The sequence below is a fragment of the Phalacrocorax aristotelis genome, chromosome 8 (genome assembly GCF_949628215.1).
Source record: "Phalacrocorax aristotelis chromosome 8, bGulAri2.1, whole genome shotgun sequence".
NCBI lineage: Eukaryota > Metazoa > Chordata > Aves > Suliformes > Phalacrocoracidae > Phalacrocorax > Phalacrocorax aristotelis.
The window spans coordinates 41,562,885-41,590,041 of NC_134283.1; the positions used below are offsets into that span (position 1 = coordinate 41,562,885).

Here is a 27,157-nt window from a genome sequence, read left to right on the forward strand (position 1 = left end):
AACGTTTTGAGTCAAGCAAAACAAGAGCCTGGGTTTCAGAATACATATACCCTGTCAAATTGCATTTATCAAGAAAAGGGTTATTAGAATGTTTTTTCTCTTGTGTGAATGAAACTGTAAGCTTAAAATGTCACTGAAGATTTATTAATCTGATACTGTTTCTGATAAGGGCAACAAAGAGGGTATATAGGGAGCAACTTATGAGAAGAAAAGTATATGTTTGTGCCTGACGACAAGAAATAGAAAATATGAATAAGGCAATTTTTCAGTGGGTATCCTGTAACCAAAAGATACAAGCCACATAAAGCAATATTACAGTTATCTATTGATTTCAGAAACTTGCCATCTAAAATACTTCATCTAAGTTTGGTAGCTATGCAGAAGAATGGCTGTGATTTGCAAAAACATGGAATAAATCTGAATTTTCAAGAATCACTGCTTGTTATACAAAGCAGTTGGAGGCTCCATGTGAAAACTGGTGCTGTGCTAGAGGCTACAGTGTGTGGACCACCACCAGCAGGCTCAGCAGTGTTTTCAGCTGAAGCCACAGGCCCTGAACTAACCAAAGGAAATGTGTTTAAATTTTTTTTCCTGTTTCTGTGTCTGCTACTGTTGGTATGTGTCCACAGAGGGGAGGAGTGAAGAGAGGTCCTCAAATACTTTGGGTCAAACAGACCATTGCCCAAGCTGCATCATTTTTATGCTCCATGTGATGCCCAAGGCAAACAAACACATTTTGCTGCTTAACATGACACAGCAAACCCCACGTAAGTCACTGCTTTGGCTCTGTGAGCTACTAATGCAGACAGGAGCCCAGCAGCTGTCAGGGAGTTAACCCTCTTCGCACTCCTCCTAAGAGAGAGGAGACAACACTGTACTTAAAACCAGGCTAGCATTCACTTTCCACAGATGCTCTCACATCTGCACTCATATGAAGAAATCACAGCTACCAGCAGCAACTCTTTTCCCTTCCAAAGGGACTGGGTAGAAAGTCTTAGAACCTGGCTGTGGCACTTGCCCTGCTGCTGGAGATTTGATTTTAGTTGGTCTCTTTTGCAAAAACTAATCCCCTTTGGATGAGGTCACTGGGAGCCAGCTTGTGCTTACCTCCTTGGAAAAGACCTGGGGGAGTGAATTAGCTCACCGGGCTTACACACCTGAAGAGACTCAGCCGAGAGCTGGCAGGGAAAATGGCCATTTGAGCTGAGACTTCAACCTTCAGTTTTATATAACATTACTTGCAATGAGTTTGTAGTTGAAACAGTTTCACATGTAAATACAGATACATATATATATTTATTTCACTCTAATGATAGTGTTAATAACAATAAAGGTAAAACCAGATCAGATCCCACGTAATATATATGTGTGACTTCAAATTACTTTTTGGTTAACACAGAGGCTACTGATGATTTTTTTATTTTACCTAGGAAGTAATGAACCGTCAAGTAGTACTTTTTCTTTTCTCTCTTCTTTTATGATGATTCAGTACTTTAATTCAAAATATTTTCACTCAAAAATGAGAATTGTTAGCCAGAAGTCAGTGTTACTATGAGACTCTTACCAAGTGGGTGTTAGTTTTGCAGCAGTTAAGGTGTTGGAACGCACTACATGTTTAGAAAAGGATTAGTTGTACCGTAGCTTTTTCTCAGAAAGTGTTACCTACAAAATCTACTAGTTAAGAAATGTCTTTCTTACATTTTTCTGAGAACACAGCAGGAACCAATTAATCTCCTATAATTCCATTAACAGCTGAACTCACCACTCTTCTCCAGCTTGTGTTTTGAACTTTCAGGCCCTGGAAGGCAGGGGCAGGGCCCTTCGCATTGAGCTGTGATGGTTTTGCCAGAAGTACATGCATGAAACTCCAACTTGCACTAGAATCGTAAAAAAAGAAGAATACATTTTGAATTAGGACATGATATAAAAGCAGCAGCTGTGGATTAAATGAGAAATTGCATTGAGCAGCAATGGCATTGGACAGACTGCAAAACTTCAGTCTCTATTTAAAATACCATTGTTTTTATTATTACAGATAACAACAATAATAGCTACTTCCTATACAGAGTTTTGCACAGCACTTCTAAATGTGCCTCATAAAGTGTTGTTATTATCCCCTGCTTAATTATATGGAATCTACAGGATAGAAAGTTGAAACAACTTCTTCCAGGTCACCGAAGAGATCAGTGGCAAAGGTGTGAAGAAAATACAAACCACCAGAATCCCATGTGCTTCCTATGCAGCATTGCCATGTTTTGGGTGTGAAAACATGCCATCTGTCACTTGTTACCACTACTGATTTATTAATTCGGTGTTCTGAGGAGCTGGGAGCTCTTAACTTCCACTGCAAGCAATGGGCTTGGTCTGAATAACGTTTGTAAGAGACACCAATCCTCACAGTAGTGAGAACTGAAAGAAATCAGCTCATCAGCTGGTGAGACTGGTCCTTCAACATGTCAGCTTCTCTCAACAGAATGAAGTTTTGAATGACTCCTACCAATAACAGCACCATCCCTAAAAATAGCCATTCATCATGCAAACAATTCCAGAAATACAACAAAATTGTAAAACTGAAGAGTGAAGATTAACCTAGGAGCAGTACAGTATAGTTGCCTATATCTGCATATTGTTACTTATTCCTTTCCCTTCCCTAAAACCTCAGAAGACGTGATTTACAGCATCTCTTGACGATCACCACATTCAAACCATTTAGGACAGCAGGACATATGCAGTATTGGATGAATCAGCCAACTCAGGAGAAGCCCTATTGCAAAAGCGTGTGAGTTAAAAAGCCCTGATTTATAACAAATAACTATTCATAGCCTTGGATGTTTGCATTACATACATTTTAGTGCTGACTTTCCTCTAAGAGCTTTGTGCCTGTGTAGTTGTCCTCTCTGCAGCTACTGCCCAAGGATATTTTCCCCACACTGTGCCCAGCGGCACAGTGCTGGAAACTACGCTGATGTACTGATAAAATGGAGTAAAATAAATCAGCACACAGAAGCAGGAACAAAAATGCGCGAGGCGTTCTCTTTGGCTTGATAGCTAATGAACTGAATTCAATCCCATTTTTTGCCTTCCTCAAGCACTGATTTTACCAGATCAGAATCCAAGGGCTTTTAATGCTGGGGAAGTTTTGCCTGCAGCGCTGAGGCTGGTGCGTCTCCCTGCAGAGACTGCCTCCTGCCAGGGGAAATTGGAAATGTTGGGCTCTAAAATCCCTTTGATAAGTCTCAGTTTTATTATAGATTAATTCTTTTCATTTAAAAGTAGGCCAGCGTGCTTACACAGTGTGACACAACGTGTTTTGAAACGTGCAGTTTTTCTGAAGGCTGAAGGATGCACAGCATAAGACCAGGGTGTCACCCAGTGAGGATGCAGTGGGCAACCAGGGCTCATATAGTGGCAGTCACTGACAAAAATCACAGCATCGTCTTCTCTTATTTTGGTACAGTGGAAGCCAAGAAAACAGAACAGGATGTTGTTACAAGATAAATGCCTCCTGCTTTGAAATTACTGCAAATATCTTGGCTTTGCCTCTGTTTGTTTTCGTTAAAAGGGCTCATCTTTGCCCAGGCTTTAATCTAGCAGCAGGAGACCATTATCCCGTGCCTACATCCTATTCTGTTGACATTATCTCCTGGCCATTCTGAACTTCAATGCACCCTGGTGGTTGCAGGCTCTGTGTGATGCTCTGCCCTTCCGATTTAGAAAATGCCACACACAAACATGTGCAAGCTTAGCTTGCGCTTTACACTAATTTCTTGCAAGGCTGAAGGGAATATAAGTACTTATTTTTCATCTGTTTGCTCCATAAATACACTTGCTTAATCTATGCTGTTTGGACAGAACACGAACGCAAGAGAGAGCACATCAGGAGGAGAGGAGAACAGGACAAAGAACATTCTCTGTGTGCAGAGTCCTGAAGGCAACGGCTCCTTCTGCGGCGTGCTCCAATAGTCAAATTGTTATTGAGAACACAGGCATAAATCTCCTTCCTGCAGCTGGTGTTGATCATTTAATCCCTTACAGAACATCAATTAGTTACATATTTTATTATGCATAATAAATGTAAATTATGAATCTAAGCATTAGCAATTATACTTCAAATACCACCTTTAAGATGGTAAGGCCTATTTCAAGACTGTTATTATGTGCAGTTAAGAAAGAGCGAGCTTTACACTTGGAAACAGCAAGGCAAGTTTTTCCTCAGCTTTCCTTATGATTGATAAAAATGACAACCAAAAAGCTCAAAAGAAACAAAGAAAAGAAGCTGCTTAAAAAGGGCTATCTGTGTCATCTGAGTGCATGGGGCAAGAAGGAGAGGGAAGGTGACGGTGCTGTCACCTGTGAGTAAAGTTACACCTACGATTAACCACATTATATTCCCACCACTCTTGTTTGGGATATGAGTTTGTATACATATAGAACTGGGGTGGCAGCTCAGTGTTGAGGGAGGAAGGTGAAAGAACTCCATCGTTTTAAATATTAAATTAGGATATACTGATAACTTTTCAACACCTAATCATTTTATGTAACTGTTTTTCCCTTCCCTAAAGAAAAACATGGAGATATCATACTTTCCATGTGATGGTGTGCTTACTCACGGTACTAACCTATGCGAGTAGCTCAACTTGGGATTTAATGGCATTGCCTAAGCCAAACTAAGTGATATTCAGAGGCAGAGTGCCCACAGAAGATGTCTTGTGGAGCAATAGTGAAGTTTTCGGACTATTCTGCCACTGGACCTACAGTCTAGAAGGAGTCTTCTGGCTTTCTCCAGACCATGGACACTGGATTTCTATTTTTGTGGAGAAAACCCAAATGCCCTCTCTCCTTTTGCCATCCTCATCTCCTTCTCACATGAAAATAAAAAGATACATAGTACAGGACAAAACGTGTTAAATGAGGGGAATGATACAACCTATCAGACTTCACACCAAAGGGCCATCACAAGTTTTGCAGACATGAGGCACGAAGCTCCTTGCAGTGATTCTACACAGGGCTCACTGGGAGCAGCCCCACAGTTTGGGGCTGGTCTCTCCGATTTCAGGGGACCTGTTATTCAACATCTTTGTACGTGATCTGGATAACAGGATCAAGTGTAGCCTGATGAATTTTGCAGATGACACCAAGTTGAGTGGGGGAGTAGACACTCCAGAAGGGAGAGCTGCTCTGCAGGGAGATCTGGATAGGCTGGAGGAGTGGGCCAGCAAGAACCTTATGAAGTTCTACAAGGACAAGTGTAAGGTCTTGCACCTGGGAAAACACAATCCGGGAGTGCAGCACAGCCTGGGATCCACCTGGCTGGAGAGCAGCTCTGTGGAAAGGGACCTGGGGGTCCTGGTGGGCAGGAAGCTCAACAATGAGTGAACAGCGGGCTGTGGCGGCCAAGGAGGCCAACAGGATGCGGGGTTGCATCAAAAAGGGCATCGCCAGCTGCGATAAAGAAGTCATTATCCCGCTCTACTCAGCGCTTGTCAGGCCACACCTGGAGTCCTGTGTGCAGTTCTGGTCCCCGCTGTACAAAAAAGATGTGGACAGGCTGGAAGGGGCCCAGAGAAGGGCCACCAAGATGATCAAAGGACTGGGAAGCTGCCATATGAGGATAGGCTGGAAGAGCTGGGTTTGTTCAACCTTGAGAGAAGGAGGCTTAGAGGGGATCTCATCACCATGTACCAGTACTTAAGGGGCAGCTACAAAAAAGATGGAGACTCCCCTTTTACACGGAGTCCCATGGAGAGGACAAGGGGGAACGGACACAAGTTGCTCTTGGGGAGATTCTGACAGTCACCATTGGAATAATCTCTCCAGGGAAGGGGTTGACTCGGCCACATTGGACACCTTCAAGAGCTGTCTGGACAGGGTGCTGGGCCATCTTGTCTAGGCTGCGCTCTTCCTAGAAAGGTTGGACTAGATGATCCCTGAGGTCCCTTCCAACCTGGGATTCTGGGATCTCACTGGTGGTATGACTGTCTATACCTTGACCCTCTGCCAAGCTTTCCTCCTAGCAGAGCTCCCTGGGTCCTGCTGAGCTTCATGATTCTCTGCTACCTCCCTGGTGTTTGAACTGCATTTGTTTACTATGAACCCCAAGGCCCACATAAACATCTCTAAACTATTTTACTGCAAATGGAAAAGGAGCTCTGTTATTTGTTGCTAAATGTATATGGAGAGCAATAAAATATATGAGGGGAGAAATGTTTGAACATATTCATGGAAAATTCATAAATTAATTTATTCAACTAAGATGTGGGAAATTATTGCAGAGTGTGTTTTGGATAAAGTGCTCCCCTGAGAACCCACTACTTGTATAACGATTCCCTCTTTATTGTCAGTGAATCTACAGCAATGTGTTTTGCATAAGCATTCACATTTGAGGGAAAAAGAAAATAGCTACATAAAATTTATTCTCAGCTATTTTATTCTTGTCTGTCAGTCTCCAGCCTGTAGTCCCTGCTAGAATAGAATCTAGATATTTTTTAATGATGTAATAAAACAGCGTATCTCTCTCTTTATACTGGCTTTCAACTTTTGGCAGCCAAGTTTTGATCTAACCTGCACATAAGTAATATTGTCAAGTAAGTTACTGTGATCTTTTGTACTAGGGTGTATATCTGACTAATGAATGTCTACATGGGCAGCTCAGTGCAACCTCCAGACCACATCAATGCCTTGAAAAGCTTTGCATCCTGACACAAGGAACTCACAGATTTGCTTAAAATGCAGCAAAGTAAGGCAGCAGTGGGGTGAAACAGGGAACAGCAGCGGTCCAGCACGCAGGCAGCTGCTGGCCGTCAGGAGCATCGGTACGGAGCTGCCAGATAAGCTGCCTCCGGGCTGGTATCAAGTGATGTGCACCTCTGTGCCCTTCTGCTGAGCTGAAACTCCCTCTGGCAGCCAGTCAGCTACAGGTGAGACAGCAGCTTGGGAAGCTGTTCCTTCCACCAGCAGGTACCGAGGCGGTCCCTGCTGAGCTCGGCTAATGCTCCCCTGCCAGCAGAGGAGAGCAGACAGGAACACTGCTACAATAAATGCTCCCAACAGCAGAGAGGGACTTAGTGCATGCTGACAGCATTTAATGCATTAACTACACACGCTGGGACGGAGACCGGCAGCTCACTCACTAATGACATTGCTGTGCGCTTCCTCATTGCGATTCTAATTACAATATATAGGCCGAGCACTGTCGGGCCCCAGCCCTGACAGCAGCTGTCATCGGGAATGCAGATGTAACGGAGAATCTGCTGCAGGTGCCCCTGAAGGCCTGGGACATACTATGTGCCTAACGTTGCTCCTGTCCGTAGGGCCACAGAGAGGACAGACAACTGGAGCATGTCACGCAGGCTCAGCTTCCCAGGCGATCTCACAGTCTCTATAACAAACACCGGGGAAGGGGATGAGGAGAGAGCATGCTTCAGCCAGGGTTCAGCAGAGGGGAGGCTCTCTGAGACCCCAATTTGGTCTTAATGCATGAAATTTGTAATACAAAATCTATCATTTAGATTTTCTTGTAGTTAAGCTGACAAAGGAGAGAATGTTGGCTTCCAAACTTTTATTCCTTCTGTCATTAATTGAAATGTGAATTAAAAAGGGGAGAAGCGTATTTTTGTTGGTGTGAATATGTAGGAATTAGCAGACACTCTACATGATGAAGATAAACTACCATGAAGCCTCTTTCACGAAAGACTGAAGATTAGAATAGGAGGTAAAATGTTATAGTATACTAATTAAAATGTATGTTAAAAACCTGAAATATTACATCTTATTATTAGCAGTAGCTCTAAAACTCTGTTGTTGAACAGTGCTCTCGCCTGGAAGACACTGCATCTTCTTTAGCACCCTGCAGCTTTTCACATTTCCACTGGGAGTTATTTCGGCGCAGTGTTTTTATGGTGCATCTTTTGTTCACTCACAATATGTCTCTTCTGAACTTCAGATACAAATAACAGAAGCTCATTATTTTCTACCTTATCTTTTACTAAGTACTCGCCACCGGCAGAAGCTGAAACTTTCTGAAATTGCAGCACGTATATTTTTTAGTCCAGATTTTCTTTCTATCAGTAGTTTTTCTTACCTATCTGTCTTAGCAGATAATTAGAATCCATTGGAATTCAGACACCCATTTGAGAGGGGTTGTTTGTCTACATGCTTTAGAGCAGTGCTTGCCAGTGCTTCCGTAGCTAGGACTCTTATCAGTATTTTCTTTATAAGCCTCCAGTTTCCAGTTTTCATCAGATGGAAAAGAAATTGCTATATTTGGAACATGCTCAGTCCAAGAGACTTTTTTTTTTTTAAACTTGGCACAATAAAAAAAAAGATTCACTATCTTTTCTTCAAATCCCAAAAGAAATGTCATACAGTGCACTCCCATTGCATCCTGCTGAACATGTACATTAAAAAGTTTTAATGGAATTCTGCAAACTTTTCAGGCTCTGTAAAACCTGAAATCTGACCACAACTGCCCAGCTGGGCAGATGGGGACAGCAAAGACGACCATGTGAATTCATGTTTGTAAAAATTCAGACACTAACGTGACGTCCTGACGAGGGTCTCAAATTCTGGGCTACGTGACAGGGTTGTGTGGTCCCTTAGCACTTCTCCCCCCTGCCACACAGTTCTGCTGCCTCTTTGCTGCTCTGCAAACCAGAGCCCTGCCCAGGCCCCGCTGCCCGGCGCTCCGGAGGAGAGGGGCTGCACTGGGACCGGGCAACAGAACTCTGTGCCTCAGAGTGGGCACGGACAATACAGCCCAAGCTCTGCCCCCAGGACTGACCACTTGGGTAGGCTCTATATTGACAAAAGTAGCTGTTTGATGGCCAGACTAGCATTTCTGCTAGGTAGTACAGTCATCTCATTCCTCTGGGCACACCCTTACTGCTCCTTCTTATGAGGAGAGGCTGAGGGAGCTGGGGGGGTTTAGCCTGGAGAAGAGGAAGCTGAGGGGAGACCTTCTCGCTCTCTGCAGCTGCCTGAGAAGGGCTGGAGTGAGAGGGGGTTGGTCTCTTCTCCCAAGTTACTAGTGATAGGATGACAGGAAATAGCCCCAGGTTGCATCAGGGGAGGCTTAGATTGGATATTAGGAAAAAATTCCTTACTGGAAGAGTGGTCAGGCATTGGCAGAGGCTACCCAGAGAGGTGGGGGAGTCACCATCCCTGGGGGGGTTCAAAACACGTGTAGACGTGGCACTTCAGGGCATGGTTTAGGAGGCCTGGGGGTGTTGGGTTGACAGTTGGACTTGATGATCCTAGAGTTCTTCTCCAACCTCTATGATTCTATGATTATACAATTCTGGTTGAAGTGTAAGTTCCCTGCAGCAGGGCTTCCTGCACTGCACATGCTCTGCTCCTGAGCGGGACTGGCTCACGTCATTGCAATAAAAATAAAGGAAAAGCTGGAAAAACAACCAAACCCAATTCGTTTTCTATTAGAAAAGCTACCAGGCGAACACACAGCACTCTAGTTTGCAATAAAAGCTGTACAAAGACATCTTAAGAACTTGGATTTCTAATTAGGAGCTCTGTTCTCCTTATGAGAATACATAGCTGCTGCCGATATTAAGAAGAGTTACACACGCATACCAGTGGTGGAATAAACTCTAATTAACACAAACAATCTGTTGTGTAAATACATATTAAGCCATTTTTAAAATGCGTGCTAGTTGTAGCCTTGAAGCAGATGTTATAGCTGATTGGCTCAGAAATTCCCATTTCTGCAAGAAATGACATGAAGGACTTTATTATGTCTCAAGTAAACAACAGATATGTGGGGAAGCCTCTCATTGCACACTTAGCTGACAGGCTAGTGGTTCATCATCTGCTAGAAAAGGAGAACGGCTTCCAGGTGTGGGGTCAAGAACAAAGAGACCCAGGTTCCAAGGCACTGATATTAAACAGGCTGAACAGGTTTACGCAGCTGAATGCAGTAATGCCAAAAGGTCTCATGCAGCCAAGCTCTGAGGACCACAAATTTCTCTGCTCTCCACAGCTCTGCCCTCTGCAATCCTGCACCTCTAATGAGGGAGAGCTGCAGGACTTTGCCCTCAGGGTAAAATTAACCACGGAGTGGAGGGAAAGCACGAGACCCAGGCAATCTTTAAATATCACTCTTTAAGTCAGGAGGTCACATCATTAATATTGCCAGCCACAGGAGGTCCAAGCACATGGCTCAGGTCCCTAAAATTAAGCCTGTCGATTTTAAGATTTTAAAATACAACACTTCATTTTTTTTTTTTTAAATTTCAGCTGCTTTTTTTTTTTTTGTTAGGGCCCAGCCATATGCAATCAGTAAGTTACATGTTTTTGACTCTTACAGTGTAAGTTTAAACAACTGACTACCAGCTCCAGAGCAACTGGACAGACAGAAGGTTCATCTTCCAGGAATTGACAATTGGTTTCTGGCCTGGGCTCCAGAAAAGAGCGAGCTGAGTTGCAGGAGGCGGCTATCATGCAATTCAGGATGGCATTAATTGCATATTTTGCAGCCCCGCAACATAATTAGATCCATTAACGCTTTTCTAAAAACAGGTTTCAACTTCTCAGTAGGAAAAGAGCAGAAGGAGCTCCTTGTTGTCATCAGTTAAAGTCAAAGAGTTGTTTTAGAAAACGAAGAGCCTGACTGCCTGCGTGAGGAGAGTCAGTAACCGGTCAGCTCCGCTCCCAAGAGTTCATGCCTCCTCCTTGCTTTCAGATTCATGCACGAGAGATCCCTGAAAGAGTCTGCGGCTGTGGGGTACAAGTCCTACACAGCACAGCCAGGAGAAGGGGGAGGAAAGGAGCAGGGCAGAGCCATGGGGGCAGGCACGCCAACGGGGCGCGCTCGGGACGGCAGCTGGAACCGCTCCCCAGAGCGTGGAAACCCAGGGTAATGGCACAGCTAATGCAGCGACTCCGAAGCAAAGTACCCGACCACGCTGCATCAGGGTACGGAGGCAAACTCAGCTCGATTCCTAAGTGTTCTGCCATTAATTGGTTTCTAAAGGACTACTCGGTTGATTTTTCATATCTGTAACTGGACTCAAAGTAGCCAAAAGCTTTGCAATTAAATGTTACCCTGCTGGTTAAAACTAGCCAAAGAAGAATGAACTACAGACTATAAAAAAAAAATAAAAAAAAAAAAAAAAGGAAAAAAAAAAGCACCATTTCCCAAGCTGACGGATAGCTGAAAAGTTAGTAGGGTGACTGCTTGTAGGCACACTGAACTATTGCGGTGTTTGAATGGCAGGTCTGCAAACCAAGGGAATTATCGTGTGTTTGTGCTACTGCAAACTGCCCTTACGGACAGAGCAAAAGTGGCTAATTTGGGGACTTCTGGACAGATGACTGAAGGACAGAACTCTGTTTTAATACAAAACAAATTGCCCTGAGGAACAGCTGGAAATCAGGTCATTGTGAAGCAGGAATTTTAAGAAAATGGAGTTAATTGCATCAGCTGGATGATACGGCATGTAAGGTCACACCACTGGCTACAGGAGGTGGAGGACATTCGAGGGACCATTTATTAATGCAACGTAACAATGAAAACAAATGGTTACCATTTTGGGAAAAAAACCCAAACAAACCACCAAAATCTACCAGGTCATATAGAAATTAAATGTGTTTTTACAAGTAATTTAGATGCCAGTTCTGGAAACACCTAGGCCAAGGTGGGGTGTGTGGGGAGCAAATCTCAGTTGGTTTATTATCTTGCAAGAAATTCAGGTGCTTGTTGGAGCAGCAGGGTGCAAGCAGGGCTGGAATTTTGCACAGGAGACACAAGCTTTACACAATTCATAAGTGGAAACATTTGTGCAATCCTGATTTCAACTTTTCTTTCACTGGTGGAAGAGACCAAGACAAGTTAAAAGGCAACTGAAGACAAACCACTTCTGTCACTATGAATAGCAGAGTCCAAATAAAGACACCCATCCCTCCTTCCCCCTGAGATTTAACACAAAGTACCAGCCTGTGTTAAATCTGCAAACTACCCCACGCTCCTCTGATTCTGCCCGTTAGTTATCAGGCAATGGCTACTACAAGGTAGCACACGCTTGTCTTCTCCCCAGCAGAGTCACGTTCTTAGACTGAAACCTGGGCTTCAGCCTGTGGTTTGATTTTGGCGACTCTGCAGATCATTTTCGAGTACCAGGGTCATGCCCACCCTCTGGGCTGCGAGAGCTGGGTCCTTGTGCACCAGTGCAGGAGCTGAGGCACCGAGGAGACGATGCAAAGTCACCCATCCCCAGGGGGCAGCTCCGGCTCGCGGGCAGCCCAGCCAGAGGGGCAGCTCTGCACCCGCGCAGGGGGACTCACTGCCACACGCTGGCACGTATCTGGAGATCTCTGCAGGACGCTTCCTTGTGTGGCATAATCATGTGCTATGGCTGGTAATTACTGCTATGAACTGTCTTTGGAGATGCTAATTGTCTAGTCAGGAATATTCGCAGGATCAGAATCCAAACGCAAGTGTAGGCAGCAATGCCGGCTTGTTTTCAAAAAATTAAAAATGTATCTTATACCCATATTCTATATTCACAGGAAAAAAAAATTCCTGTTGCTAAATGTCTACTCCTTTTTCTTCCTGCAGGATTTGCATGATAGCTCACTAATGATGACCAATTCCTAGCTCCACATGGGAGTTTTTGCTTTCCAGTACACTAGTCTGCCACATCCCAAAACGTGGACTTCAAAAATCACTTTCGTACTGCATTTGTTTTCTTTCATTTCTACATATATTATATTGCTTTTGTCTCTATGAAATCATTCTCTTTTCTAACTCTTCATAATTATAAGCTGAGAGTTCACAGCTAATAGCATTATTCAAAGTGGAAAGAAGCTACATAATTTTTTTTTTTTTTTTTAATAGACCAAAGCCATCTTAGTATAAAAGTAAAGAAAATCACAGGAAAACAATTGGAGATTTGGAACGATCGATGCTGCTTGAAATGTACTTGCCATGTAATTGAGATGCATTCTCATTCTGTAGCCATTTACTGATCACATGAGAATGATGATTTGTCATTTTTACTTGCTTCAAATTACTAAAGGCAATTTAATTTCTCTCATGGAGACGACACATCACATAATGTGAACATAATCAAGAGGTAACGATCTGTGGCTCTATGCACATACAGATACTCCAGTTACCAGCTAAACAACTGCCTACATATGGCAGAGGGAAGGCAACGCAAGACATTCAGATCCCCAAGCACAGGGTTTCCACCCAGGCAATGACATTTTAAACAGAGTAATTTCGCTATGCCATGCAACTCTATTGATCCAGATTTCAGATGAGGCAATGCTCCATCTACTCAGTCACTCTCATATCCATCTGTCCGTACCTGGGCAAAAAAACAGCATCTGATGACCACTATAAAGGGTAGGCATGGTCCCTTCAGTCTTTATGCAACTGGTATGATGGTAATATCTTACCATCTCAAAAATCTCTCAGCCAAGGCCCCTCATCAATTAGTAACTGCAAAGTCTATGCCTTCTGCAGGAGAACTGTAGCTCGTAAGGAGCCTAAGGCAAGGAACTGGGTATTGGCATGAGGTGAGGATCCTGTATTTGGTACTGTAGTTGCAGTTACTTCAAGGTGCCTGATTCATCTGACAGTATGTTACTAGGGACAAGATTCTGACCAACAGGCTGAGAACAGTTCAGAAGTACAGTTTAACCCTCCCTCTGATGTGCGCATTTTTACAAATGAAAGTTGAAGAAAGATTGCTACTACACCTGCTTCACCTCTCGAAACACTGGTGAATTAGTCTATTGAATTTGTTCTCTGCCGCTTATTCCTTCTCTAGTAACCTTGCCACAAGTAACAGAGTAACACAAACTAGCATATCATGCTCATAAAGTTTTGTGCTTCCCAGGGCCAGTGTTATAAAATCATTTGGGAGGAGGAGGAAGTATCTGGAAACAGAGCTCACATGGATGAGGGTCTGGGGAGCTTCCAGGAGAGACTGAGAGAAGAGAACAAGGGTCAGGGTAGGTGCTGTACTCTGGGCTTCTGAGCTTGTACATCCTTAGCTAGCAATGATTTCTTAAAACTCACTGTATTTTTGTTTCTAGAATGAGTAAAAAAATGGTGGGGGCAGGGGGAGAAAAGGGTACATGTACATGGGAAGACCACCCTGGCTTGCTTGACACCTTGGTGGTGCAGCGAGCAGCTGAAGTGTATGCTTCCTTATTACCAAGCTCAGTAGTTTACCTGTGCTACCAGTCATATGCCAAACCTGACCAAGACCTGAAGCGCCTCTGCAAAAGTGGACATGTAAGCTTTTACAGGATGCCTGCTTGGCTTCCAAAGTTGCATCGTTCTCTTCCAACTACACTTTCCACCTTTCCACGTGAAAGGTGAAGGTCAGTCTGGGTTCTTCTGTTCCCAGATAACATTACTGATGATAAATTCCGGATGTCAATCCTCTTCTCCAGAAGAGGAGTTATCCCATTCCTTTCCAATCAAATAGATTAACTAGTTCACAACAGGTTTGCCCAAGTTTCACTGATCATGATGTGGCCCAGCAGTCTTCGTTCCTTGTTACTGATGTATAAAACGTACAGTATCAAGTAAACTTTCAGATCTCAGAGACAGTTCTTGCCTGTTGTTTATAGATAGTGCGGATCTGAAGTTTACGTACTAATACAAAATAAACAGCACTCTGCAGTACCGTTGCTCTGGTAAGAATGCCAACCTATTTTTTAATTGACTTATCAGAATTTCTGTGAAGAATAAATCAAAACAAAAGCCAGACTGAAAGTCCCAGTGCTAAAAAGCGCTGAAAGAAAACATTTGGCAGTTACTAGCAAGGAAGCTTCGGGAATGTATTTTGGAGCATAGCAACCAATGAAGAGTAAGCTGGTTTAAGCTTTGAAGTTAAAGCTTTCAGCAATGCTTCTGATTTCTAAAGAAGACAACAGAAACAATGAAAAATTAAAAAAAGGAGAAAAAAAAACCCCAAACCCCAGGCCTAGTTCGATGCTCAGTGAATGGACTCACTGTGAAAGACACCCACACAAAGAAAGCAGAATTAGTCTGTTTGCTCAGAAATCAAGTAACCACAGCTAATCCTTTTGCAGTATTATCCTGTTTCGGCCTTTAATAAATCTGTTTTAAATTAAAGATGTACCCAAGCCAAGAAACACCTCCTTTGATGGCTCAAATAAGCTGTTTGCTCATAAAAGCTCAAAATGTGAATTCTGAAACCAAAAAAGAATAGTCATTTTTCTGTGCCAAGAGGCACCTCTCAGGAAGGTCAGAGCATTTAGGATCACAATTTATTAAGCACCTCAAGCATTGGTGCATCTTCTGCCCATGTGTAAAGGGAAGAGATCCTGGAATACAAGTTTCTTACAAGCCAGTTACCCAAAAATCAGCCAGTCCCCTTGTCTTACAACCCTTCTATTGCATTGTCCGGATACTGGAACAAGGAATTTTACATTTTAACTCAATGCAGGCATGGAGCTTGGACGAGGTAACTAAATTAGAGCAAATGACTTTTATTTAAGTTTGTGTATTTAGCCATGAGTTGGCGCAATAAAGTTTTCTTGTTTCCTGTTCCTTGTAAAGAACACAATTTCAGTGCTTGAACTTTGGCAAATGATTCACAGTGTAAATAACAGAATTTTCTCCTATTTTGACTTTGGCTGCAGAAAGAAGGATTTTGAAAATAATATTGGCTTTACACACACACAACTTACAACAGGCAAGCCAAACTAATGACAAAAGTAATCAGGTTGTCCTTAGTGCAAAGGTAACTGTAGACTGAAGAGTGTACATAATTGATGGGGTTTTAAGTTCCAACCATCACATGCCAATTTGTTTGATTTGGCAGTCACAACTGTGATTCTAATCAAGTTAGAAAAGGAGCCCTGTGATTACCATCATCGAGATTGGTAGCTTTCCCAGAAAGAACAAACACTGTATTTGCAATCCTTACTTATTGCTGACTTCTCTTCAAAGGTGTTTTCTTGCTCAGTGCAAAAGCATTCATTGCATACGGCAAATCATCAACCAGCCACAGGCAGCTCAAGGACAGAAAGCTACACAAACTTCGTTGCTTTATGCTTCAATCATCCCCTTCAATGGAAATTGTGACAGCTTTAGAGGGAGGCCTGTGAGCTTCTAAATATGCAGATATCTGCGGGTGTCATGGTTAAGTGCAAGGAAGCCACATGCCTCACTGTCCTGTGACCCCTTCTCAGTCCTCTGAGTAATTGGACTGGCTCAACAAGGGTGACGATGGGAGAAAGCCATAAAGCGCAGCACTCGCTCTCACCAGGATGTGAGCATGACATTTGCCTTCATCTCCACTTTTCCCTCTGCCTTCCTCAGCCACGTGACCTTGATCTTACAGCGCGTGAATGATGCAGATGCACGAATCCTTTTCCCTTCCAAGTACACAGGGCAGAAGACCCCTGTCTCAAACACATTTTTGGCAAAATAATTCAGGCCAGTGGGCACCCGCCTTCTAGGTCCTACTGCAGTATGAACTGACAGACAGTAGTGAAGATCACTGAAGGGGGGAATTGCTTAAAACAATTTTAATTACATTCACTGTAGAACAAATAAATACGTCCACTTACGACAAGCTGAATTACAACTTATTCTGGTTCCTTGTAGTTTTCACCTGGAGCAGTACATATTATTTACCTCCTTTCTGCCTTCTGAATTCTCATTAACCTTTCTGTCAAGATTGCATTATACATGTCTTGTTAATTCACCATGTTCTTTGAGAAATCTGACATTGAGATGACAAATGCTTATTAAAAAAAAAAAACCCAAACCCTCCGGTTTAATGAAGTATGTAACAAGAAATCTGTGTTGTAAACCAGAATTCTGTGTTTGATTTCAGCTTTGCTACTTCAGTGAATTCAACAGCAAGACTACCTGAATAGCTCGAGCATCTATCCTTAAGGGAGCAGAAGAAAAGGTCACGGAACCTGAAGAAACCTAAAGGCTTCAAGAACATCCTCCAAAGTTGAAGTGTTTTTACTACTCTAGTACGATATTCTATAGTATGCATGCCTCCTAAATAAAAACCCTTTACAATTAATATACACTGATTTTACTCTCCCAATTACCACAAGACAAGGCACTAAATTTCTCGAGAAAGTTTATAACCTTGTGGGCATTTCTAGGGAGAAGTTGTTGCAATCTTGGTGCAACACAAGGTAAGGCACGAACATTTATATTCGGGTAGGTTTTGTGAGAGAAATGTTCTATGTTCTATAAACACCAGGGAGGTAACAGAGCATCTGTTAATCCTCAAAGAAGATCCCTAAGTAGTTTAATTGACTTGTACTGATGTACTGTATCTATCCTCCTAAATATTTTTTGAAAAATATTTGGTAAGACAATTATGCAATGAAATTACCATTTACATGGCTCCTTTCATCTACAAAAGAGTCAGTCCTATGTAGTTATAAAAGTACATACTACTGCTCAAGTGTGGCCAATTCTACAGTGGGAAATACCAAATGCTCTGCACCAGCACACAATATCATGGGTTATAGGAAGGGAGCGATGATAATTAAATCCAGAGAGCTGACAAGACCCAATTAACCAGATGAGAGTACTGAACACATACTCCAATACAAGAGGCTTTCAAACTTTTGATTATTTACTGGTTCCTAAAAGTTCAGTCCACTGTAGCATGACTTTAAAACTTCTGAATATAGCTCTGCTTTTCTTACATACCTTTCTTGACCAAGCAAAATAATTCATGGACCCGTGCCAGGTGCCCACAAACCTCCTGTCAGAAGCCACTGCTTGCTTAAAAAAATAAATCACCCAACACAGCACTCTACAGAAACTCATCGGTTCAGATTAAAAAAGTGGTTCTTAGTAAGTCTCATGCTTGTACCTGGAGATGTCGTCTTCTTTTACTGACTTAGCTTGGCACTGAGTGGCACTAGTTCCAATAATCAAAACTGTGGTCTCTTAGCAAAAGGAATGGTTGGAAACAAATAATTTCAAGTCGGAAAAGCCTATGAGGAACAAATTCTGGGAAAAAAAACAAACAACAAACCTCAAATAAAACCCACAACCCTTATAGCTGAATGCTACAGTTCAGAAAAGTAAAAGAATTTTGCCACTTATTTCTGGTAACAGTTGCACATTATGAGGCACACCAACTGGTCAAAACTCCTCAGTTTTTCTTCATCAACAGGCCAATTTAAAATCCAACAGGTTTACAGTAAAAAGACCATAAGAGTAGAACTGCAGCAGGTGTCATGAGATCTGGACAAATTTACTAATTTTGGCTTTAATGTATTCCCATTCTCCAGCTGGCCACTGTGCAGATGAGGTTTGTGGTATATATCTTATTATTCTCTAAGATAAGTTTCATTCATTCTTGATGAATTTATTAGTGAACTTAGATGTTATCTCCCAAAGAACTCCAGGAATCCAAAAGTTTACAAGTGTTCTCCTACAATGAGATGTACAATGACATCATAAATATTAAGCAGACCCTTTGAACTGGAAAATGCCACCATTCTAGCTTCTGTGTAATGCTAGAGGACTGAGCAAAATAGAATATAAGAATGTTCCTGTTACAGTTTACCCCTGTAGAAGCCTAAATTAAACTGCAGTTTAAAGCCATATTTACACGCTTCCAGAGTCTATGAAAAATGTTTGAAGAATGCATTTATACTTTTGAAGGGGACTCAGCCCGTTAGGCTAAGATTAAATTTTTTCTTAGAATATAAATAGCTCAAGAATCAAACGATTTACTTAGAAAATATATCGATATTTTTTCAGTTACAAATAACCAGTTATATAATTCTGATACTTGAACTGTTTTAATCAACAAGGGTTTTATCTTCTTTTTTTGTGTGGGTCTCCCTTTGAAAAAGCTACTCCACAGAATTACAACACACCAAAGCTCTCATGTTTAATTCTGTACATTTTGTTGACCAGTTACTTATTCATTCATTGGTACGTGCGCTCATTCCCAATTTACCATGTATGCAGATGTTGCATTGGTTCCAAAAGCTGAGCTCAAAGCCAGATGCAGCAGTTCATGCTGCTGTGATGGTCCAGACAAAAATCTCCTTCTTCCCCCCTCACAGGTCTGAGGCATTCCTGCATGTCCGCAAAAGCACTCAGAAATCACCCTTCCTGCAGACTATAATAATGATAATATTGTAAATTATTGCTGAAGCTTCACCAAATTAGATGTCAAAGATGATGGCTTTTTTGGAACCAGTTTCTGGAATACTTCAATATTAAGCCTTGAAACCATTTCTTGCAGTTTAAGAAGAGGTGCATAGGGTTTCTGCCACAGTACCTGCATTGTCCAGAGGATGTCACCTTTGATGTGCAAGGAATTGAGGCATCTTTGCCTAAGTCCTGCTTTTACAATTGAAACTCCAAGCACAGAGTTAGCCCCTGCTCAGAGGCGAGGCCGGAAAATTGGGTCCTTGGGGCAGTATTGGCTGCATACTGCAACATGGCTTGGACAGACACTACAACGTCACCTTTCCTCGTTGGGATTTAGAAAGGGTCTAACTCCCTGCAGAATCAATGAGAGTGAGGTTAATCCAATTGATGACGATTGCAGTTAGTCTGCCACATAATTAATACCCAGAGTGACTGATAAGATGTGTTTATAGGGTTGGTACACAAACAGGATTTGATCTGCTCAACCTGCAGACTTTTAATGCCTTAAACAGACACTAAGTTCTCAGGCTGGGTATCTACATGTTTGCCACACACTTCACAGACTAGTCCTCCTGGTTTTGTAGAGCTACCAGCTATCCTTAGAGCTGGTGCTGGAAGGACCATCTTCAGCGTCTGAAGGTTCAAATGCCATTTTAGAGTGGTATTTTTCTCTTGAACATTATGGAGACTGAGTGTTTTGATGGGTGAACATCCGTGAAGATAGAAGGATGACATGTGACTTATCTGTTCATTAGCTCACACAATCAATGGGATGCATATACACATACATTGAAAAATTGGTTGTATTAAAATATTTCAATTGTCACTATTTGGTACACTGTCTGAAGGTACTACTAGAAGACACCGGAATGAAGAGTCATTGTTTCAATTTAAAGCAATACACTTAAGAGACAGTAGAGTTCATCTTATTTTGTACCACCTGCTCCTTTGTCCTGGATGGCATGATTAGGGTGTGTGAGCCCTGACTTCCATGGGGAGGCATTCAATAAGTCAGTAAGTGCTGGGTCCATCCCTTGGGAAAGGCTTTAGTCCCTTATTCTGACCAAGCCTCACTGCCCTTAAGCATTCTCCTGGTCTCTTTGCATCTCATGTCAACTGGGAAGTTTCCCCTCATCAAGGTGCTGAGAGAGGGACATGATCTGGATCATTCTGTTTAAAAATGAAATGAAAATGAGTGAACTGTGCTGTCAGAGTGATGCTGAAGGATGACGGCAGTGTGCAGAAGTCAACTGCAGCCCTGTGCACAGGATCAACAAGGAAATCTGTCCTCCAGGCAGCGCATGGGGTAATGGTTGGAAACTGAGGGAGCATGACTGATTTGCACAACTCTCTGGGTAGAAAAACATTTAATTTATGAAAGATTAGATTGTCACAATTGCCCCTGACAAGAGTGCCTGTCTAGCGAGGCCTTGGGCCTATATTTTGGGCCAGCACTGCGTGCTAGCCAAGACCTTAAAAACACTCGCAATACAGGCTGTCACCAGTGCTACATTTCCTTGTCACTCTCTAAGTGTGACTGATTTGCCAAGATCAAGACTAAATTCATGATCAGCAGCAAGGGCGCCTAACATGAATTATAGAACCGGCTTTCCTTCCTAGCCTCCTGGATATGCCAAAGAAAATGCTTTCCCTGCATATCGTTGCTTTTTATATCCACAGGGTATTCTCTGGGTAACGATGCGTGACTGCCCAGCTCATCCCACTGTCTCCTCCCTACTCCCGAAATAAAGATGATGCTCAGTAACAAGGAGGCATTTGGCTATTAAATATCAAAGCCTATATTGTAAAATGTATTGATATCATGGCGGAGTGTCTTGCCCTCTGGATAAAATGGAAAAAAAGAGGTGGGGTAGAAACAGTGGGGGATATTCTGATGAGAGTTTAGCACCGAGGAAAGTGACTGTTTTCTTAGTGCAACTCTGGAGAGAGGGGCAGTGCCTACGCAGGGAGCTCCACCTATGGAGACAGAAGTGCTCTCCACTGGTGATAAAGGGTGGAAAGAAAGCACAAAACCAAGGGGATCAGCTGATTAGACGAAAGAAGAAATATGAAAGGACCTTTCCTTTCTCTTCACCTTCCCAAAATCATGGATACAGAGATGAAACTAAAGCCACTCAACAAACTTAGGCAGTGCACCCAGGAGCCTGGGAAGTCAAAGGATCAGCTTTTAAAATGGCTAACAGCGGTATTCTGGAGCTGACCAGAAGCAGGGAAATGACTGTCAACACAGAGAAAATACAAGGCTTAGAAAATATCAGATTTTGGGAGTGGCAAATGAATCTCTTCCCAAACCCAGGATACAGACCAAAGCCAAAGGAGTAAAATGAGGGAGCCAGAGATGAACAGTCAGCAGAAAAATCCAGACAGTGCTCCCAGCTCTCGCAGTAGTGAAGGGTGATGTCTTGAGCATATTAACAAAGCAATAAATCCCACAGAATAATCTGCCACCCTGAAAGCACAGCATATACTTAGTCTTGAGAGTTTCTGCCCAAGGGAAGAAGATACTGGAGTTTCAGTGTCAGCTCACATCTCAGATTCTCTCTAAAGGTATCTTTAAGTGGGTCACTCAATTTACTGGTAAACTGCAAGGCTTGATACTGAAGTTGCACAGTGCCTTCTCTGAAGAAGAATTAGATGATAAAACTTTAGACGCTGATGGACTGGGTTTCACTCATCATGTCAATGTAGAGATAATCAGTGATAATGAAGAAAGCTTTTTTCTAAGCCACTTCTGCAGAAGTTTATAAGCTTCCAGGCTTATTCAAAGCTTTCACGTTCTGTGCTGTGTGGGGTCTCATCCTTCCACTGACAACACTGAAAAGTTTATGATAGTGCACTGAAAGAAAAACACTAATTAGAAAGGCTTCTGAGTAATGAAAATGGAAATAACAACAAATACTAGATTTTAAATAATTTTTTAGGATAGATATAAGGAGAAGGAAAAAAGTAACTTTCCAGTAACTAACTACTTATGGAAAAGAAATGCTGCAAGTTAAACTAATAGAAGACGAGAATGAATGTGAAGATTTAGGGCTGAAATACCAGGAAACTGTTGCTGACTATTATTCACATATTCTGCTGCATCAACCTGGGGGTGGTCCCACAAGGTGAATAATTCTTCGCATCTGATTTTTCTAACCAATACAGTCACTGTTCATTAATCACAGATTAGGCTAGGTGTTGCCAAAAATGACCTCCTACTCTTTTCCAGTTATAATTCAGGACTGAAAACTACTCTAACAAAAATACATGGAATCAACAAACAGAAGAAAGTAAGATGAAATTTAGGTAACATAATGCCAAATTTATCACAGTAGAAATATGATTCACTCTTACCTGTGAATCTACAAAATTTAGATCCCTTCATTCCTGAATTACAGATATCACATCATCTAAACCCATGTATTATTCATACTTTTCTATTATTACAGTAATCTGCGAAATCTGACTTAAAAAAAACCCAAACAAACTTCTTAGCAGGCATTAGGCTGTATTTCAACATATGTTAAATACCTTTGGAATCCCAGCACTACCCTCAGGGGTGTATTAGGCACTTTTGGAGCTTCAGTTTTTGGCCCCAACCAACATCCTTTGTGCCCCAAAAATCCTAACCACCTTTCCTACTAATTGCACAGAGCTAATTAAACAACTGCAAGGAACACTGCTTGTTATTATTTTTTTTAATTTTTTTTTTTTTTTAGCACAGATGGAAGCTGTTTGCTGCAGACTGAATTCAGATGTGTCTTCTGCTTAATCCTAACCTGTCGTCACAGCCATCAATTTATATATTATTCATTTTATTAATCTAATATTTATCTAATATTTCACTGTATTTGACAGCAAAAGCTATCTCTGTATATGCCCATATGCACTCATAACATTCTTGCTTCACAAATGCGTTCTGAATTAATCTTTACATGCCCTATTTCCTATTTCCATTTCCCAAGGAACAGCTTCTTTTTCTTTTTATAGACTCTATATGGTCCTAACAAATAGATAAGTGAACGCAATAACAGTTAAGTGCCTTCAACCTGCAGCCCGTATCTTTTGGCATCAGTAGGAACACTTAGAGCTGCAAGACTGTATTCAGTATCTCCTATAAGTAAAATTACTGCTGAAAAGAAAGTAGACAAGCATCTTTGAAGACTGAAGTGTCCCCATCTAACCCCTGTGTTAAGCACCAGCATCTACAGGATAGCTTTATCAAAAGCGCCGAAATCCTATCAAAGCTGAACAAAATTTGCATGTGAAAACCCAAAAGGCTGACTGTGCCTTCCCTTGGGGAAGGAGCAGAGTGTCACCTCACCTCTGGTGCACAGATGAAGTGGCAATCCTGGTGCCTGGCAAAAGTAACTGGTTAAAATTTGTTGAATTAGTAACACTGGCAGCTTACGGCAGGTAGAACCACCCACTGGAAGTACACTGCCTGCAGATATTAGTGTTGATGTATCCCTTGCCACCCCACAGTGGTGCGTCCTACAGGAGCACAAGCCTTCACCCTATTTTCTATTTAGCCCGTATTCACATTTGGGCCGACCACGTTCTTTGCCTCCCAGTGCCTTCTCCAGGGCAACTTGTCTTATGGCAGGCAAAAGGCAGGTCAGAGAGCCTGCAGGTGATGTAACTCACAGTCTGGAAATACAGGATCAGGAATATCAGGTGAGTGTTCAAGCTAAATACAACAAGATTTAGAACATACTTTTAGATCTAAGGAAAAGTGTAGTCTTTAAATCACTGCTCTGGTATTTACTGGCTTAAAATGAAAGACCTTATGGCATCCCATTAAAGAGTTATATAACTCAAAAGGGTTTTCTTTGCTCAGTGTTGCCTGTGCAAGATATATTTAAGTAATAAAACACACCTCTGATGCTAACCCTCCTATATAGGCTCTATGATGACAGATTTTAGTTTTGAAAATACAGACAGGCTAACATTCCTCTTCCATTTTCCTCACAGAGGCTTTTGCTGGTTATCTTCTACTGCTTATTTGTTCATTTGGACTGAAAGGCTTTTGATCCCAACTTCAGCAGAATTTGGTCATGATGTGCATCCTACAGTCCCAGGTTTGGCATCCAGCACTGAACAGACCACATTCCAGCCTAGTGCAGTGCATCAGCTGAAAGAGCCTTTCATTTCAGTCTCCCTGCAACTTAAATTGGCTACATATGATCTGTAAATATCTTCAGACTTCAAGCTTCACACTGTATCTTACAGAATTTAGCCCCCCCAGGTGGCAGGTGCCTCTTTGACATACCTCACTTGAGAATGTTGAGCACAGAGACTTTAAAATTGGAATTTCTAGCAAGTAGCTTTCATTTGTGCAAACAGCAAGATATTTCTGAAATAACTTGAAAATCTGAAGTTAAGAGGGAAAAAGTCCATTAACAAGTTGAAACCTTAATCTACAGGAGTCTTTTAGCACTTTATCTAACCTAATTTGTACTTAACAAGACAGGTTTTTTCAAACAGTGCATCCACAATCCCTGGTAAGAACCCCTGCGACTGAAATTAATTATTTTGACTTTCTGCAGAGTTCAGTTTTATATCTTTAGATATACTGCTTGAAATTTAGAGATAGTCCTGGTGTTGCTTTTGCCTTGTAATGGTGTCTTTTCCACAGATAATTAATCCCATTGATTAATTCTATACATTACTCAGAGAGGCAGCTACGAGAAGTAATAACAATTTATGCCATTTTTATTTGTGATCTTCCATTTACAACTCTATTATAATTAAGTCAAAATAAAAAAGTTGCCCACATAAACAAGAACAGGCTGTGGATTATGACCTGAGTCAAGAAGTCTTGCAAGTTGTTATTTGCGCACTGAATCTTGACGAAGGGTTGAAGGTATACTTTAAGTTGTATCCAAACTTGAGTACAGGTTTGATGATGCCATTGGTTTGACAGGCAAAATAAATGATTATACACTCATTTTATGATTAAAATATCTGGGGACACAGACAGTTTTTGTATTTCCTTTTAATATCCTATTTATTTCAGTGGAGGTTCACCTCACTCCCATGTGGTATCGCTGGCTATAAATATGTAAAGATCACCTCCATCCTTGGATTTACCCTCACCTTTTATCACAACTACCTTCCAAATGACACTGAAAGACAAAATAATGTCACACAGTTGTGACACCAGATGTTCTGAGTCTATTCCTAGCCATTGGAGGAGCACATAGAAGCCACGTGAGGGGTGGTGCTGATCATCTCCTTTGCCTAGTAAGTACTGGTGAAGGTAACGGAGCAAATATAATGGAAATAGGGGATCGAGTCTTTCACACCCACAAGGTGTACCATCACCTATAGTATTGTCTTTTTTTTTTTTTTTTTAAACTTGATAAGCAGTAGTGTGCACTTCCAGACACACCCTCGCCAATGCCTCCATTCGAGAGCAGTTTTCATTTCCATTGTCTCTCTGAAAACATCATCAGTCCTACTCTTACCTTAGGTCAATATTAAAACCAGGAAGTTTCTGTCTGGCAGGATCAATAGTATTGGTCAATGCAGACATAAATCCTACGGGTTGAAGTAGTGGGTTTTTGTTGAAAACTTCAGTTTTAAATTTAGGGGTAGGACTAATTCCAGCCTCAAGACATGTTAGAAAGACAAAAGAGCTAAGATGAAAAGCATCTCAATGACAACAATTCAGCTTTGGGAACAGTCTCGTCCTGTGAAACAATATTGGAAACATTCTCTACCTTTCATCTTTTGTTCACCTGTGCCCAACATTTATATTGTCTTTCTTACAAGCCGAGATTTTAAAGGAGAATCTTTTATTTGTTATTTATTCTCAGTCTTGTGAGCAATAGTGAAACCAGGAAAAGTTGCAAACAAACAAAATTCCTGTTATAATAACGCTTTGAACAAACCATGTTAGGTCAGATCATGTAGCTGAAAAATAACCACACAGACGTCTAAAGCCTACACAGTTTCCACTGCATCCCGGTGAAGGGGCACAGTTACGGGTGTTGTGGGCTCCAACCATAAGCCAAACTGTCCACAGACATAGTTATTTGCCACAGGCCCCGCCTGCGTGCCAGCTGTCTGAATGAGGACAAGCTCGGTTGTAAGGGCACTCTGCTCCTACCAGGATGCACACGTTGCTGCGAGCGCAGCGCTGGAACACGTAAGCAAAACTGTTACACAAACTCGGCCTTCATTTGAGCGAATACCGTAGTACTTTATGCAAGTCTTGACTTCACCCGGCAGCTGGCTTCACAGCAAAGCACTTGGTATCTGCACCTGCTCAGGTTTAAGGTGCTAAGCATCCCCCCCAACCTCTACAGGGAGCTGTGCTGCGAAAGGACAGCATCCTGCACTCCAATAGGGTGCTGCCTCAAAGAGGTCATTTTTTTGGGAGCTGCTGTTGGAAATCCAGTTATTGACTTCAAGTCTTCAAATCTGTTTTCTCCTTTAAGCATGATGGAGGAAGAGAGCTGCTGCAGAGCACTTACAGCCATAACACAAACAGGTTTTTACAGACGTTATGCTGTGTCATCCTAAGCCAGGGAGGTGTGAGAAAGCCGTGGAAAAGATGCACTTTATCACATGTGAGATAATGACACAGCTACTGACTACCTAAAAGAGCCAAGTTCCATCTTACCAGTTAGCTGGACTAATCCAACCCTTCAGTTAGCCCCTAACTAGGGACAGCCCAAATATAATACAAAAAAAAATAAAACCCAAAGATTCACCTAAAGCCAAAACAGTACATGGTGGCAGACAAAGCGCATTACGTGGTGTGATTACATGTCTGTAAGAAAAGAAATTCTATGTCTCAACACAAAACATTAAGACCGCAGGCCAATCTTCAAGAACCACGCGGTGCACGGCTGCAGACAGACATGCGAGAATAGGACAAAAATATTCCCCTGCTGACTGAGCCCCATCAGCAGTTCCAGTTCACCACCAAGAGCTCACATGGGGGTGGGTATAATCTGCAGAAGACGATCAGATAGGGAGGATTTGCACGATGCT

The 27,157-nt window shown here is 42.0% G+C and overlaps 1 protein-coding gene across 1 annotated transcript in view; it reads right to left on the bottom strand.

Annotated features, from left to right (window-relative positions):
• The window catches only part of SPOCK1 (SPARC (osteonectin), cwcv and kazal like domains proteoglycan 1), a 336,826-nt gene that overhangs the window by 60,851 nt on the left and 248,818 nt on the right, over positions 1–27,157 (bottom strand). The window contains exon 6 of the mRNA XM_075102866.1: positions 1,763–1,877. Coding sequence (XP_074958967.1) covers positions 1,763–1,877 — 115 coding nt within the window. The remainder of the gene's footprint in view (positions 1–1,762; positions 1,878–27,157) is intronic.